The sequence below is a fragment of the Diabrotica undecimpunctata genome, chromosome 2 (genome assembly GCF_040954645.1).
Source record: "Diabrotica undecimpunctata isolate CICGRU chromosome 2, icDiaUnde3, whole genome shotgun sequence".
Lineage (NCBI taxonomy): Eukaryota > Metazoa > Arthropoda > Insecta > Coleoptera > Chrysomelidae > Diabrotica > Diabrotica undecimpunctata.
The window spans coordinates 146,286,484-146,303,621 of NC_092804.1; the positions used below are offsets into that span (position 1 = coordinate 146,286,484).

Below are 17,138 nucleotides of genomic sequence, written 5' to 3' on the forward strand. Positions count from 1 at the left end.
CCAATCAAATAACGATACGTTCCTTAGAATAATAAAGGGCGATGTATCTTCACAGAAGACTGTTCAATTCGGTAAAGATCAGAACATAAAACCATTATTACTCGGTTGGTCATGCGATTCTGATTCTTTCATTCAAAATTGAACCAAATAATATAGATGGTCGTGTAACTAAAAGAATAATTATTTCGGCTGTTGGTCAAATATTTTATATACTAAGCCTTTTAGCGCCTAGTATTATAAAGGCGAAGCTAAAAGCTTTGGCTAGAGCGATTAAATTGGAAATTTAAAAACGGAACCACACCGATTATAAACGTTTACCTCCAATAGAGTTGCGAAGTACAAACTTTATCCGGTTTTTGAGTGGTGGTACGTTTCCTGAAAGGATAATCCCGCAGATTGAGTGTCACACGGTATCAGTCCGTATGAGTTGCAAGTATCTAATTTGTGGTGGGCCAGTCCAAGTTGGTTGAACAAATCTGAATGCGAGTAATCTGAAGAGGTAAAGTACCTAGAGAACTTGCCTTAACTGAAGTCTGTCTCGGAGACATTCTTAATACGTTCTTAGGAACCAGTAGTAGATATAGGTCACTTCTATTCATTAAGCAAACTTAGAACAATAACCTTTCTTCTAAGATTCATTTCAATTATCTCGAATAAAGATTCTAAACGAACAAGCTTCTAAATCTTGCTAAATTAACAGTATGACAATGTATGTCTTGCTTCAGATTTAACGCGAAGTCCATAAATCCTAAAATGGGTAATTTGAATTATTTACAAGCTTTAGATACCTTCTCGATTTCAAATCAAGATAAAATTTCGGAGTTGTGCTCACCTTAAAATACAAATTGGTACTTAATTCCAGTACACTCTCCGCACTTCGGTGACCTCTGGGGCAGGAATAAAATCGAGCAAGAATCATTTAAAGTGCGTGGTAAGTAATGATAGTTTAACTTTCAAAAGAATTGTCAACAGTATTTGCACAGATCGAAGCAATTTTAAATTCTGACTACAGAAACCGACATCATAGAGTTACCTAATGGAAGACTTTCTCGTTTCCAACTCCTAGAACAAATGCGACAAAACTTCTGGCGACGATGGTTGAAAGAATACGTGTCCGAATTGCAGCAGATGGTTAAATGGAAAAGGGCGCAAAGAACTTTGTCACAAAGCTCCATAGTACTCGTCAAGAAGGAGAACATCAATCCGTTAAAATGGAGACTGGATCGTGTGCTAGAGCTACATCCTGGAAAGAATGGAATTTGTCGGGTGGCATCGATTTGAACTGCCCGTGCTTGGGATCCTAAACATTTATAATTCACTTAACTTTCCATAACTTTTCCATTTTAATTTCCCGTTTCGTTTCAAAGAAATATGTAAATTCTTGACAATGTTTAACGTTGAGAGCTCGATATCTTCCGCTTGAGGGTCAGAGAAGAAATAAATTTTTTGTAATAATATGAAATTTTAGTCCAGGCGAGATCTATTAAGAATTGGGCATATTCCATAAGAGACTATTTTTTTGCGGGAATCAGTTCAGGATGTACTTGTATCAATAATCACGATATGCGCTAGTCGCAAACCTTATGCTTAGTTTTTTATTTAACAAAATTTTAAACAAATCTTTACCTATACCTCGAGAGATATTGCTCCGAAAATTAAAAATTATAAAAGGTAAAAGTTTCGTTTTTCAATTTTACGTAATATTTAACTAGCCATATATTAAAAATTTAATGTTTATTATTTAAAAAATAGCAACAATTGGGAAAAGTGCAAAAATGCAGTTTTTCCTTTAAATTAATAGGTCAGAAAATATAGTGATACTAAAACTTTTGCGTGTGATGTCACATACTTATGACGTAAGAGACATTGTAGTGATCCTTGTTGACAACAAACTTGTGCTGGCAGCACTGCCAAAATATGCCGAAGCGAAGTTTACCGAATAGTTCGAATATTTTCTGCAATGTTGCCTAAGCTACAAACTTATCAATATATCTACAGATTTTTAATAAAATTAGAGGTCTGTGTCTATTGAAATTGACATAAAAAATAACTACATTATAATTTGTATACAAGATTGTCATATTGATTTACAACTTAACAATCGAAATAATAACACGTAAAACAATTTATATCAAACTTATCCGTCCTATTTGCTTTGAATCTAATAATTTAAAAAATAGCAATTAATTCTATAAGCAATTATAGCATTTTTTTTATTAAATCTGCCAATTTACTAATGTTTCATAAATATCTGTATTTCATTAGGTGCCGTAAGTATTTAAGAATTATGTTGAATATGTTATTTTTTATTCGTACAATCTTAACATTTTAATGATTTATATGGCAAGTCGTTAATTACATTTCTGGAATTACGTCCTACGAATTTTCTTCCAGTATTCTGGCTATACTTTTATTGTATTTTTTATTTATTTACGCATACATATAAAACGTATACATTATATTTATTAACTATATAAGGATTTGCTCTATAAACTTCCCTTTGATCAGCAGTGCTATATCATGGGATTACTTGATAATAATTTTATTATCAAAGTTGTAATTTGAATTTTATTTGAAACACAAATGTTATTTTTGTTGATATTAAAATAAAAAACCCTATGTATAAGGTGTTTTTTAAATTTTTTTTGGATTACTTAAGAAATTTTCATATTTTAACCCAAAAAATACTGATTTTTAGGAAGTAGATCGTGGCACCACTGGTCAAGAACGAACGTTTTATAAAATTCAACCAATGAGGAAGTCAAATTTAACTTCAAAGTTAGGGTAGAGGATTTTTTTGTTCCAAACAAAGTAAAAATGTGGTTAAAGTTACATAGTGTATTAATATATTTTAGTGGCAAAGAACTAGGATTTGATAGTGGTACTTTTTTAGTTATTAGTTCATAGAAAGCTACGAATTTTCTGTTGTGTTTCTGTCCTAATCAAAAAGTCGCTTGCCAAAATGGACGAAGTTCGAGCTCCTATCATTTACAACCAGGGTTCAGTGTGTAGCGATTCAAATGGTGATGATGTCTCAAGAAATGACGGTATGTTTCAAACTACTAGAAAATGTTTCCTGAATAATTTAAATTGTGTATATTATTAGTTATATGTTAGGTTATGTTGACTACTTCAAGGTTAATATGACCAATAAGTTCACATGACTATTTTTCCTTTAAATTAATGTTTCCCTTTTATTTCCTAGTGTCTTCTCAATCGAATTTAAGATTATGCCTGGTTGGTAGTGTAGCTAGTGATTCAGATGTTTACAATGTGGCTCAATCTTTTGCTCTTCCTATTGTGACTTCAAAAGATGGACAAGAGTATACTCAGGATGATAGCTGTACCACCATATATGTAGTCAAAGAATTTGATGGAGACGTGTTTAATGTATTATTCAAGTATGTATCTTTTTATATTGACATCAAATTCACAATATAAATACTTTAAAATAGCGATACTAAGTTTATAATCTAGCATGAGCTGTATATTTACTTGGATGTTTAGGCATTAAGTAAGCATTATTTATAACAGGCATAATAATGAATTACTATGCTTAATTCACTATACAAAAAATATGATATTTAGAAATATGGATGCAGTAACCTCTCTTACAACAGGTCATATTTTAGCTGGCCTCTGCTTTAATTTTCAGTTTTAGTTGGAACAGACAGTATGTGTCTACACAAAAATTTTCATATACAGTTGATTGATATAGTATTTGTTAACTGTAAATGACTAATAAATAGTATAGTTTAACAAATGTTAACAGTTCCATTCTATGCAACAAATTTTTCTTGCATTTGTCATCTGTTGTATGACTACATGAGTGAAAAGATAACAAAAACAAGACAAAAGGTAAATAACTGTTGACACTAGTAATTCTTTCAAAATTATGTGGTAACAAAAGATGATAGTACAAGATCCAACTGCAGGAACACTACCTTCATAATGTAGTTCATCAAATTCACATTTTTACATACATTTAAAATTAGGAAAATATGTTAATAATAGGTTGCCAGTAAAAAAGTGGTCGCAAATATTTTTAATTCAATTACTTGATAGTAATTAGTTTTTGACAAATATTTTATTTCATTCATTTATTTTTTAAATAAAATATGTTGCTCATGACATATATGCATGTTTTTTGTTAATCAAATTAAAGCTAATTTTTTTAATATGTTAAAAATTCAAGGTATTAAATAAAATAGAGTTAGGGTGCAACAACACTGGTTTGACAAGTGGTAATATGTATATTTTTATATATCTTTTGATGCTAGCTTTAAAAGGGGTTGCTGCGATGCTTTCTCTGTTTTAGATTACCATTTGAATACTATACTACCTATAAACAAACTAAAACATCAATATATAAACTGATGCTGATGACTTTTCTTTAATATAACTTTTCATCATTATTAACCCATTAAGGGCCGAGACAATAAACAAAGAGAAATTTGACAATTGATTTATTAGATTGGATTAAAAACACATAAATTAAGACTAATTTACAACCAAAAAGAATTTTTTTTTTCTCATGAAAGGAAAAACAGGTGGGTGCGTATACGCACCTTTGGCCGAATACGCATACAATTTTTAAAAAAGGAACATATTGTATCTTAACTGTAAATTAAATTTTAAGATGAAAATTTTCGAAACATTCAGGGTGTAGATGCACTGTACACTTTTTACATAAATAAATAGTATTACTTTTGCACATCCGACATTTTCTTCTTGCACTATTATCGTCTCTTTTTATAATGTGGCCAATATTGTCGAATCTAGTTTCATCTGGTAAAGCAAATTTAGATGGACGTCCATATACTGAGTTTGACAATGATATAGCGGATTCTTCACTATTCTCTCCATGTCCACTATATTTTAGTAAGTTAAGAACCAATCTCGAACGAAACTCCAGTTGGGAAATTTTAGAATCATTCGGAATTTTAAAAATTTTCCAACTATTGACCACCATACTGTCAATCATGTTAGTAAACAACGGCACCACCACTTTTTTCCTCTTATTATAATACGGTAATTCGCAATGTCATTATCATGCAGATCCACTCCACCCATGTATTGGTTATATTGGTGAATTACATTAGGTTAAGGGATAAGAATTTCTTTGTGTTCTTTACGGTTATAACGTTTAGTTTGCATAAGGGGTAAAATGTCACATGTATTTGTCATTACAGTCACTACTGAATTATCGTTCCATCTTGTCATCAAAACTTCTAAATTGGAATCGAATGCACATGTATATGAACCTCTTTCCTTTTTTTTTATAATTTTGTTTTCTTCTAGAGGACACTTAGCAGTGCAATTTTCCCTTACTCTCCCTGTTGCAAAGAATCCTTTTTCTTTCAATAGTTCAAAAAGAGCATATGACGTAAAGAAGTTGTCGAAAAAAACCTTATGTTGCTGTGGGTTTTTAACTATCGAAAGTAAATTCAAAACAACTGCCGTTCCTAAGCTAAAACTATTATGTTTTCTCAGTTTTTCCGCCATATGGAATAAATTTGAACAAATAACCAGTATCAGAACATAAACACGATAGTTTAAAACCAAATCTAACGCAATGAAGTGTATTGACTATTGACGAGATCGTAATTTCAGATTGTTTAGTCTACGAAAAAAATATAATATGGTTTCGGCCAAAGGTGCGTATACGAATCCATCGTATAAACATGCAATTATAGACCTTATTTTTAAAGTATGAATGAATAAGTTTTTAGAATAATAAAAATTTCAACATATTTTTATAATTATAAAATACAAAATATGAATTAAGTTTATAATTAGTATCGGAAAAATTTTTTGTATGAAGATGTGCATAAATCATTAAATTATGCAAAATTATAATAATCTTAAAATATTTAAAAAGTAATATTTTTGTCAAAAGAAAAATGATACTATATACCTCAATCTATTGAGATGTTACTTCAATAAAAAGAAAATAATAAAAAAATTATTTTCGGGCCAAAAAAAAATTAACAATAAAGGTTGCGTTTACGCACCTTTGGCCGTAAATGGGTTAATTACTTAATACATTGCTTAGCATGTATTATCCATTTTACTACCATTTGGATATTATACATAACTATTATAAAATCTAAAGTTAACCCAGCAATCCTTCAGAAATACTAAAAACTTCCATATAGCATCAATAGTACTCTTTTCCACCTTAGCACATTTTTTAATAAATATTTATTACTCTCGCTAAGTAAATTAAATTCATTGAAATTATTTATTTTGATTTATTCGTAGATATAATTGATAATACCTTTGTTGATTTAGTGATGAAATAATTGTATTTATTCAACGCATGCCCAATAGACTTGCCCCAATTATTAATAATTATTATCTGGACAATTGAATAGCCTTTAATTGTCTCTTATGTTTAAAGGGATTTTATGAAGGATCTGAACAGGTTTGGTAAACTTGCCTGACAATGAAAACTATTAAATGTTAAACTAAAAGCAATTTCTCCCAAAACATACTTTTGGTTTTCAAAGGCAGTGGCAGTATTTTTCCTATTTATTCTTAAAATTGAAAGTGCTTATATCAATTTTACTAATGGTGTTTAGCACCTTTTTAATTATAATTCTTGTCTAGGATATTTATATTGTTTGTATTTGATTTGTCAATTGTGCAATAAAGGATATGGCTGTAATATTAACACACCTGATAACATTTTGCAATAAAAATCTCAGGAAAGATAGCATTAATTATTTGACACATCTTATGCTGTTTATAATAAGGCACTGATATGGGACCCTAAATTTGATTGTAAAAATTCAACAAAAAAGGGGTGAAACAGTGTTTGTGAATGATGATACAAAAATAATACATAATTTTGTGATATCAAGTAATATTCATCAACTTAACACACCTAATATTAATATAGTGGATAGTATTCAATGGACAGAGAAACACTGACAATATTGACGGTATTAAGAATAAAAAAAAGTACATCAGACACACCCATTAAACTCCAGAAAAATATATTTTTTTATATAATATATTAACAATTGCATATTTACAATCTACTCTACAGAAAAATTTAATAATGAGCAAATTTGCTGATGCTGATATCTTGTGGTGGAGCTGTGGTAGCTCACTAGTATTCATCTAATTAAATCTTCGGGCCTGAAGTTCTCTCCTACTTCAGTTATTTTTAAGTCTTCTTTCTATTATGGTTGATTGGACAGTATGCTGATAAGTTTATAGGTTTGGCCTTCTATTCAATTTTTGTGCTTTATAGCTCTTGACTCATTTACATCTTTGACAAATTGAATTTTGGGATCCTCATGTATGGTTTAATTTGAGACATACCAGGGTGCATTGATCATAGAGTGGCATGTTTTAGACTAGTATGTTTGTATTTGATGGCTTTGCACAGCCCCATAGTTTAACACTATATGTCCAGATAGGCTTCAGAATAGCATTTGTAAGATTATTTTACTTTCAATTGCTAACTATGATTGTCTTATGATTAGCCAGTTCATTTGTCTAATTTTAAGAGGTAGTTTTTGTTTCATACCTTTGTTATGCTCTCTCTTAAGTTAATTTTTGATCCAGGTGCACTCCCATATGTTTTACCACCGGTTTGATTGGTATAGTTTATTATTGATGAAAGTTTGTGAGACATTGCAATGTCTTGTGTTGAATGTAGTTTGTTTTGATTTAGTGTTTTGATTCTCCTTTCTCCACTTATTGAACCACTGCTGTAGTGTATTAAGGTGGTTTTGTAGGTTTTGAACAGTATGTATAGGATCATTTTGGTATCATGATTGCAGTATCATCCGGGAATGTAGTTATTTGCATTGTATCATTATCGGTTGCTAGGTCTGCTGCATAGATAACATACAGAAAAGGCCCTAGCACACTGCTAAAAAACATGTGGTATAGTTCACACATTTTGCATATATTAATATTAGGAAAATATGGTGGATCTTATATCTTGTTCTTGTTCTATATGTCCACTGGCTGAGAATAACATGTGTGCTTCTATTATGTAAGATTTCACAGTATCTAGGGGATCAAATTATTACTTATATATCAGATCATAAATGAAAAATCTCCCACTCGGAGGAATCAGCACAAAACAGTGGGAACATAATAATGCTCACTTATTAAGTTTCTCCTGTTTCCAATAGCAAAGCTCATGTTTATTTGGCTGACTTTAAATTTATTCTTAATCTTATTATTATTATTTAAGGGGTCAGAAAAAAAAAGGAGTAAAATATGTTTATATATATATATATATATATATATATATATATATATATATATATATATATATATATATATATATATATATATATACTTAATATTACTTTCATCATTACAATTTTTCTTATTACATTATTACCAGAAAACCATTTTGCTATTACTATTTATGTGAAGTCAATCATGGGTTAGCAGCAGATTTTGGTTACTGTTTAAATTAAACAACTGAGCAATTTGTATTTGATTATTATATAATATGCAATGTTGATGACATCAGGATGATTAGCGCTATCTATTATAATCAAATCGCTGTGGTAAAAGAGAACATCTTTTCAAATGAAATACAGATTGAGAGGAGCGTCAGGCAGGGCTGTGTCCTGTCTCCTACTTTGTTCAATTTGTATTCAGAGGAAATAATCCAGGAAGCACTAGAAGAACTAAGTATGGGAATAAAAGTAAATGGCTGAACAATCAATAATATACGGTTTGTCGACGACACTATGTTATTAGCGGAATGTCTTGAGGATTTACAACAAATGGTTGACAGAGTGGTAGAAGTCAGTGAAGAAAACGGACTGTCCCTAAACACAAAAAAGACACAATTTATGGTAATTACAAAAGCCCAACAGCGCCAAGAAAACATAACAATACATGGAGAACAAATTAAAAAAGTTGAAAAATATAAATATTTGGGTACAATAATTAACGAAAATAATGAGTACACAGAAGAGATTAAGGCAAGAATAGGATAGACAAGAAATTCTTTCAACAAACCGAAAAAAGTACTCTACAGCAGAGACATTTCAATTTCTTTAAAGATAAGACTTCTGAGATGCTACATGTTCTCTGTATTATTTTATGGATTGGAGGCTTGGACATTAAAGAAAGATGTTTCGGACAGATTAGAAGCCTTCGAGTTATGGGCCTTCTTCTTAAGGTGCCTTCTCCATTACTGAAGGTTGGCTTTAACTACAGCAAATTGCTCTCTATCATGAGCTGTTCTTAGTATTGAATGTGTGTCCATGCCTGTCCAGTCTCTTACATTCTTCAACCAGGAGCATTTTCTCCTTCCTGGACCTCTTCTTCCTTCCACTTTCCCTTCCATTATAAGTCGTAGGAAGTTGTATTTTTCTCCTCTGTAAATATGTCATAGATAACTCGTTTTTCTGTTTTTTACAATATTTAGGAGTTCTCTCTCAGTACCCATTCTTCTTAGCACCTCGTTGTTTGTCACATTCTCTGTCCAAGAGATCTTCAACATCCTTCAAAAAACCCACATCTCCAAGGCTTCTATATGCCTCATACTTGTAATTCCGAGAGTCAATGTTTCCACTCCGTATAGCAATATGGAATAAATAAACGTTTTTACAAATTGGTATCGGATATCCAACGATAACGTAGAGTTTATTAGGAATTTTTTCATTGTGCACGTGTAACAGCCATTACTTTTGTTTTATTTGTGTTTATATTTAGTCCCAATCTATGTCCCTCTCTGGTTATGACATTCAAAAGTCGTTGTAAACTCTCAGCACTCTCCGCAATAATGACAGTGTCGTAAGTGCTACAGTGTTATGGTCTATACCATGTTGTGTTAGGGATTCTATGATCTCGGCATTTTTGTAGTAATATCTGGAGGCCAAATAATGCCTCCCTTGTACCAAGCCCCATATGAAATCCAAATTGATTGTCGCTCAGGTTTCTTTCGCATTCTCTGTATATTCATTGATGTACAATTTTGAGTAAAATTTTCAGAAAATGGCTCATCAGGCTAATTAATCTGAACTGTGAGCATCTATTTGCTTTATTTTTCTAGGGTATAGGTATAGTTATGGGCCTACAGAAGGATATTAAGAATAAGTTGGGTGGATAGAGTCACGAATGTCGAGGTGTTGAGATGAATGGGAAAAGATAAAGAGGTTTTAAATACAATTAAAGTCAGGAAACTGCAATATCTGGGACATGTCATGATGGGCGAGCGTTATAACTTGCTGCAATTAATAATACAAGGAAGAATACAGGGTAGAAGGAGTCGCGGAAGAAGACGCATCTCCTGGTTAAATAATTTGAGAGCTTGGTTTAACTGCACTTCTGCTGACCTCTTTAGAGCAGTGGTATCGAAAGTGCGAATTGCCATGATGGTTGCCAAACTTCTTAGAGGAGATGGCACATGAAGAAGAAGAAGAAGAATGTTGATGAATTATCAACTTACACATATTTTCTGAAATAATATTGTTTAGATCAAAACAAAATACAATAATCATTATTATTCTAAACTCTGTAAAACTAATTCGTCCACAACCTAACCTCAAATATCCTTAACTGCTCAAAAGATTAAAACAATGGGACATGCGCTTTCAATTCAATCTAGATTATTTAATATTTGTATTAATAGGGTGATTAAGTAATTTGGCAGGTACAATAATACATGTTTTTATTCAGTTATTAATTGAACAAAAAGATAACAATGTTTTATAATTATTAATTTATTTTGTTAGATCTAAGCAGCAGATACTGGGGTCTGTGGCCCTTAAACAGTTGGCTGTCAAAAAGGAAAAAATTCCATGTAATACTAGGCCTCTGTATAACTTAGCTATGACTGGAGTTATTGTCTGTTTCACAGGCTTTCGAGAAAAAGAAGAACTGGTAAGTATATTATTAGTTATATTTGTAGGCATATTAGAACATATATAACTTGGATTACTTGTGTTCTGAAATTGTGTGCTCTTGAGCTTTCGTCTGCAACTGAGGCAGATGTCAAAGTTGATGTTAAGCTTTGTTAGCAATAGTAAGTTTTACTAAAGCTGACCTATTGCGCTGAAGGTTTGTATGTAGGACCCTGATTGGTATCATTATGACTTATTTGCGGAAGACATCGCGGCCATGTTCTCAGTTAATGCGTGTATTTTTATTTGGTTTAACCTTATTTAGGCCATTATCAAATATTTTTTGACAGCCAACGTAAAGCGAAAAATTAATAACAATGAAAAATTTGTCAGAAATTTCGAAAAATGATGCTGAATGTTTTGCTGTGGAAGACAAATCAAATTCCCTGTCTTTGAAATTCAACATCACGATACAGTATCTTGAAGATTAGTTTCTCCATTGACAAAGGAGGCCAAGGCAACCACAAATTTTAAGATTTATGAGAAATATTTGTCATTAGTCACTGGTCCAAAAACATCTCGCAGTATTACTAAAATCTCTTGGATGGTAATTATTTTTATTTGAAAATATTTGTTGCATTTCGGAATTTCTTTTATTGGATAATTAGTATATACATTTTTTTTTTCACAGGCAAAATTAGTAACTTTATTACATCACATGGGAGGATCTATAAGGAAAGACATGTCTTCCAAAGTGACTCATTTGATCGCAAATGTTTCTGGTGGCGATAAGTACCAATATGCAGCCACCTTTCGTGTTCCAGTGATGAATCCCAGTTGGGTAGTTGATAGTTGGCAACGCCGAGATGACTTAAACTTTACCGGAATTATTGAGGAACATGTTGTAAGTATTTGTCCTTGAATAAAAAATATTAAGCTCAGTCATACAATATTCCAGAGATAATTCTATTTCTATGGTTAATAGGTATTGTTTGCCGGTAATTATATAGACAGTTAACATCAAAATAAACAATAATAAGACCAAATTGGTGACCTTTTCTCAATCTCAGAATGTTCTAATGCCTATCACCTCGAATCGTAAAATTTTGGAACAAGTAAACAAACTAAAGTACCGGGGATGCCGGATAAACAACCATACAAATCAAAGGACTACTATGTGACCCACACATCAACTTGGGGCTTAGGATAAGTGTGAAGTTGGAAACCAGTATGTTAAGACATTCGAACCGGCGTGATAGCAGAAAAACCTTTTTAACTTTTTCTTTTCTTAGAAGAGAAACTTCGACAAATGAAGACTACATTTTATTTATATTTTACCTACATAACCATGAATTTAGTTTTCTTAATATTAAGATCTAGTCTGTATGTTACGCTCACAGTTCTCACTCGGTCTAGTAAGGCTTGTAGATCATTTAGGCTGGTTGCTAGTAACACAGTGTCATCGGCGTAGAGGATATTATTGATGTATTCACCGTTCACTCGGATTCCCATCTCTAGGTTTGTGAGGGCTTCAGTAAAAATTTCCTCAGAGTATATATTGAAAAGAGTCGGCGAAAGCACACAGCCTTGCTTTACTCCTCGCATGATCTTCACTTGGTCGGTAAGCTGGTCTTCGACCTTGACTTGAGCACGCTGGTTCCAGTATAAATTCATGATGATCCGAATGTCCTTCTCATCCAATCCTACTCTTTGTAGGGCGGCGAACATCTTCTGGTGCTGACAACGGTCAAATGCCTTGGCGTAGTCATTAAAACAAATATAGACATCACAACTGACATCGCGGCATCTCTGAAGTAGGACTTGTAAGATGAAAAGTGCTTCACGTGTACCAATGGAATTGCGGAATCCAAATTGCATTTCATTGACATTTTCTTCGCATTTCTTGTAAATTCTGGCATGTATGATTTTAAGAAAAATCTTAAGTGCAGGACTCATAAGGCTGATACATATATTTATATGATCGTGTTTCACTTGGAGCTCTTCGATTAGTTTACATTTTTCTTGCATCCTTGGCTCTTCGTATTTCTTTTTTAATTGTTTGATTGATTTCTTGGTATTTCTTCGCGTCCCTGTTTTTCATTAATCTGCTTTGGTCCATCATCTGCAGAATGTCATCAGTCATCCATTCTTTATCTTCTACCCTTGTTTTCTTTCCCAGATGTTTTTTTTTTTCCCATTTAGCATGACGTCTTTGATACTCCATTTTTGTTCTACACTCTGTTCTTGTTGTTTAGCGGTTTCTAGTTTTTCTCTCATTACATCTCTTCCGTTCTGACGAACTACAGGGTCTTTTAGAGTGTCATAATCCAGGTTCTGTTTAGGTTTACTTTTGATGAGTTTCTTTAGTTTGAGTTCTATCTGGCCCACTAATGGGTTGTGGTCTGATGAGATGTCTGCTCCTGGGAAGGTCTTCGCCGACGTCAAGCTGTTCTTGAATATTTTGTTAATGAGAATATACTTTATCTGCTTTCTGATGATATTCTTGACTGTATCTGCAGGTGACTTCCACGTATAAAGTCGTCACGGGGAAGTCTAAACCAGGTGTTAGCAATGGTAAAATCTTCCCGACAAAATTGGATAAGTCGGTCTCCCTTTTCGTTTTTTTCGCCTAAGCCGTGTTGTCCGACAATGTCTTCTTTTCTGCTTTTGCCAACTTTGACATTGAAATCACCCATGATGATGGTAAGCTCGTTCTTCTTGGTATATTTTAGTGCTTTTTGTACAAGTGCGCAGAACTCCTCGATATCGTCTTCTGGTTTTTCTGATGTTGGAGCGTAAATTTGAATGATGTTCGTATTAACGGGTCTACTTTGCAGCTTCATCAGAATGACTCTATTAGAGTGAGGTAGCACGTTGATCACAGCCCCAGCGACCTTTTTGCTCAGAATCACCGCTACGCCACTCCAGTGATGTGGTTTATCGTTTCCTGCATAGGATACTGGAGAGGGTAAATTTATTACCAAACTTTCCACATTTAAGAGAGGCTAGTTGAACACCTAATTGCTTCAAAATATTTATTAAGGACCACTGAAGCAATAAAACAATTAAAATGTATTTTTCGTTCGATTTATTTATAGTGAACTTAAGGGCTGATTCAACATTGATAATTATCGCAATTCTGATAATAATAAAAAGAGCTATACAAATATCATTAGCTTTACAGTGGGTGCTAGGAGGTAGTAACAGAGATACATAAAATTGAGAGAAACACACAGGTATACGGTTTAACACAAAACACCGGGTTTAAAAGCGCATTTATCACTTACGCACCACGCACTTTTCGGGATCGACAACACACCCCAGCCCGTCTTTACTTGCCCAGAGGCAAATTAGCACTGACTTTGTCGCTTTGTCCTAAGTTATATGACGCGGGGTAAAGAGAGATTATGAAGGAGAGGGACGCAAACACATTAACACGAGAGCTGACGAGTTGCGGGTACAAGTTGGTAAAATAACTAAATACCTAAATATGATTAAAATATTATAAACAGGTTGTTTTTACAACAGTATACTATATGCTCATCCACACAGCACTGTCCCGAGCCTGGCCATCTCATCTTGCTGATTCCCATCACGTCGATATTTAGTCTTTTCTTTTTACTTTTTTATTAGTGTTTAAATATTGGTAAGGATTTCGTGGATTAACGACCTGGGAAGCCTTACATTTTCGTGTTCTTCCTCTCCTGTCGGATCTTGGTATCCGAAGTCCATGATCAGTACCTTCTTCAAATTGGTTTACATTAACCATAATAAATGAACTATGGACTATTTATTGGGTGGTTTCCCGTTGCCTTTCCCATCGCAGTTTTACAGCCGTTTGACTCATAATGCGAGTGGCGCCTGTGAGTATCTAGAATTAAGCCTACAGGATTTTTTTGTTTACTTTCCCACAGCCTTAATCCACTAATAACATTACTGCTGCCTAATGCCATGTCCTCAGTTGATCCGCGGGTACTTGTTTGGCTATGTCTTATTCGTACCTGTCCTACATATCTGCAGGAACTTTCCCTATCAGCCATTGGGACTCGCCGTGTCGGGGTTGAGGACTTCCCCGCCTAGTCTGTCCTACACAAAGTACTGAAGGGCCCCTACTCAATTCAAAGCCCCTCCTCCACGCAAGTTGAGACCAGCCATAGACCATAAAGTTCAATTTATATCTATTACTGGATCAGGGTCTTGGATGTATTGTTATTCTTCGATTATAGAAGTTGTGTGTTTGTGTAGTAAGTAGGTTAATAAACAATTTACACAGACAATCATTTCTAACACGAGAATTATTTAAAATTTCTTGTTCCCGATAAGGAAAAGGCACGTGCATACTTCACATGCGAGTATCTTATATACTAAAACGCTAAGCCCTTTTCTTGTCCACCACTTTACTTAAAAACCATATTAGATAATTAAAATATTTTTTCGGAATATTATTAGTATTACGTATGAGATTGTCAAGATATACTTTTGGTACAAAAATTCACTTCCGGTTTTGAGATGACCGGAAGTTAAAATTTACTTTAAGTTTTAGACCCCACAATGTATATATGGATCGAAAGGTCTCGTCGAGACGAACCTAAATATGTACTTCCGGTTGCGATCCGACACCGGAAGTGACCCGAAACGCGCATAAAACGTCAAGATAGAGCAAATCTGACACCGGATTCGTGATCAGCATGCAAAATTAACTGCTAAATGATATCCATGTCGACATTTGATGAACTAAAAATTGCATTCCGGTTTTGAGGTCGACTTCCATAATCACTTTTTTTTACTTGCATTATTATTGATGAATGTTATGTATAGTCTTGCTTATATTGTTTGTATTGATCTCTTAATTTTTCTCGCAAAATAAAAATTTCATTTAAAAAACTTGATGTCGAGTTGGTCCTCTAGTTTAAATGCTGTTTGATTAACGATGCTATACGGAGCAAAATCATGGATTCTCACAATTCTAACCATGAGCAAAATAGAGGTATTTGAGATGTGGACTTGAAACTATTGAAAATTCCCGGAAGTGACTATATAACAAATAGACAGGTTCATTTTATTTAACATGTTTAATTTCAATATCTAATATTTCCTCACTTTATTATATGTATGTACTTTATAAATTAAAAGGTTTGACTTAGTTATATATTTCTTTATTACCTAATTAATTTGTTGTTAAATTTTTCATCTATATATAACTAAAATTACTTTAACCTTCCAGGCCAAACATAAACTAAAACCTTTTCATGGAGCTCGAGTAGGTTTTGTTGGATTTGCTGAAGAAGAAGAGAAACATATGTCTGAAGTGTTACTACTTAATGGTGGTGTCGTTACCAGTGTCGATGACGTTAACTGTACACATGTGGTAAGTAGTTGCAGTTCAAATATTATTATTTTTCTTTAATGGAAATAACAATCGGAGGGAATGTTTCACTGTAATTATAAATAGTTGTTTTGAAAGTCATAATAATAAAATATGTCATCATAATAATAAAATAAAACAATAAAAAAACCTGTCTTATCAGTGAGTGAAAGTAGTAGAAAATATGTATGTAAATTTTTTTACGTCACAATAGTGGTCATTTTTTCATTTCAAACGTCTAGTTTTCTGAAATTAGCTGTACATTTTGATTCTACAGAAAATAAATTACTTACAAATGGAAAATTCTTAGTGGTTGACTGTATACCATCGTTTAAAAAACTTGAAAAACTGAGAGTTTGAAAAACGATGAAGTAGAAGCTAGTGTAATAATTGTTAAATTTGGAAAAATTAATAAATATGATGATGAATAAATATGAAAATATCCAAAAGGACTACAATTTTCAAAACGTTTTCGGTCCTATTAGACCATCATCAGTGCAACCTTAAAGTAAGTAATCCCAGTTGAATGATCAAAGGGGGTAAAATTTGGACTTGTTATATAAAAAACATGTGCCATGATTATTTACTTGAGCATTTACAAATGCTTAAGTAAATAGCCATTAGCAAAACGGTATAAAAACCTTTGATTTACATTAAATTATATAAAAATTAAAAAATATAATAGCCTAAGATCTCACTGCATGATCACTACGATTACAACGTAGTTAATCAAACTTACTATATAATCAGAATATACCAGGAACCTGATATCGTAAAATATATTAAGATAGGACGTCTGTGGTGGATAGGGCATGTAATGGAACAAAATGACCCAGATAGAAAAACGCTCCTTGATAGACTCAGTGGTCAGGCATGAAGAGGATGACCCAGAGCAAGGTTCCTTGATAACATCGACGAAGACATGAGAAATATGGGAATAC

The 17,138-nt window shown here is 32.9% G+C and overlaps 1 protein-coding gene across 3 annotated transcripts in view; it reads left to right on the forward strand.

Annotated features, from left to right (window-relative positions):
* Positions 1-2,734: 2,734 nt before the first annotated feature.
* The window catches only part of pbl (epithelial cell transforming 2 pebble), an 84,448-nt gene continuing 70,044 nt past the window's right edge, over positions 2,735-17,138 (forward strand). For 2 of the 3 annotated variants that reach the window (XM_072523685.1, XM_072523686.1), the window contains exons 1-5: positions 2,735-3,047; positions 3,206-3,401; positions 10,725-10,872; positions 11,524-11,736; positions 16,057-16,200. In XM_072523685.1, coding sequence (XP_072379786.1) covers positions 2,963-3,047; positions 3,206-3,401; positions 10,725-10,872; positions 11,524-11,736; positions 16,057-16,200 — 786 coding nt within the window. In that variant the 5' untranslated portion in view covers positions 2,735-2,962. The remainder of the gene's footprint in view (positions 3,048-3,205; positions 3,402-10,724; positions 10,873-11,523; positions 11,737-16,056; positions 16,201-17,138) is intronic. The other variant, XM_072523687.1, reaches the window with a different exon arrangement.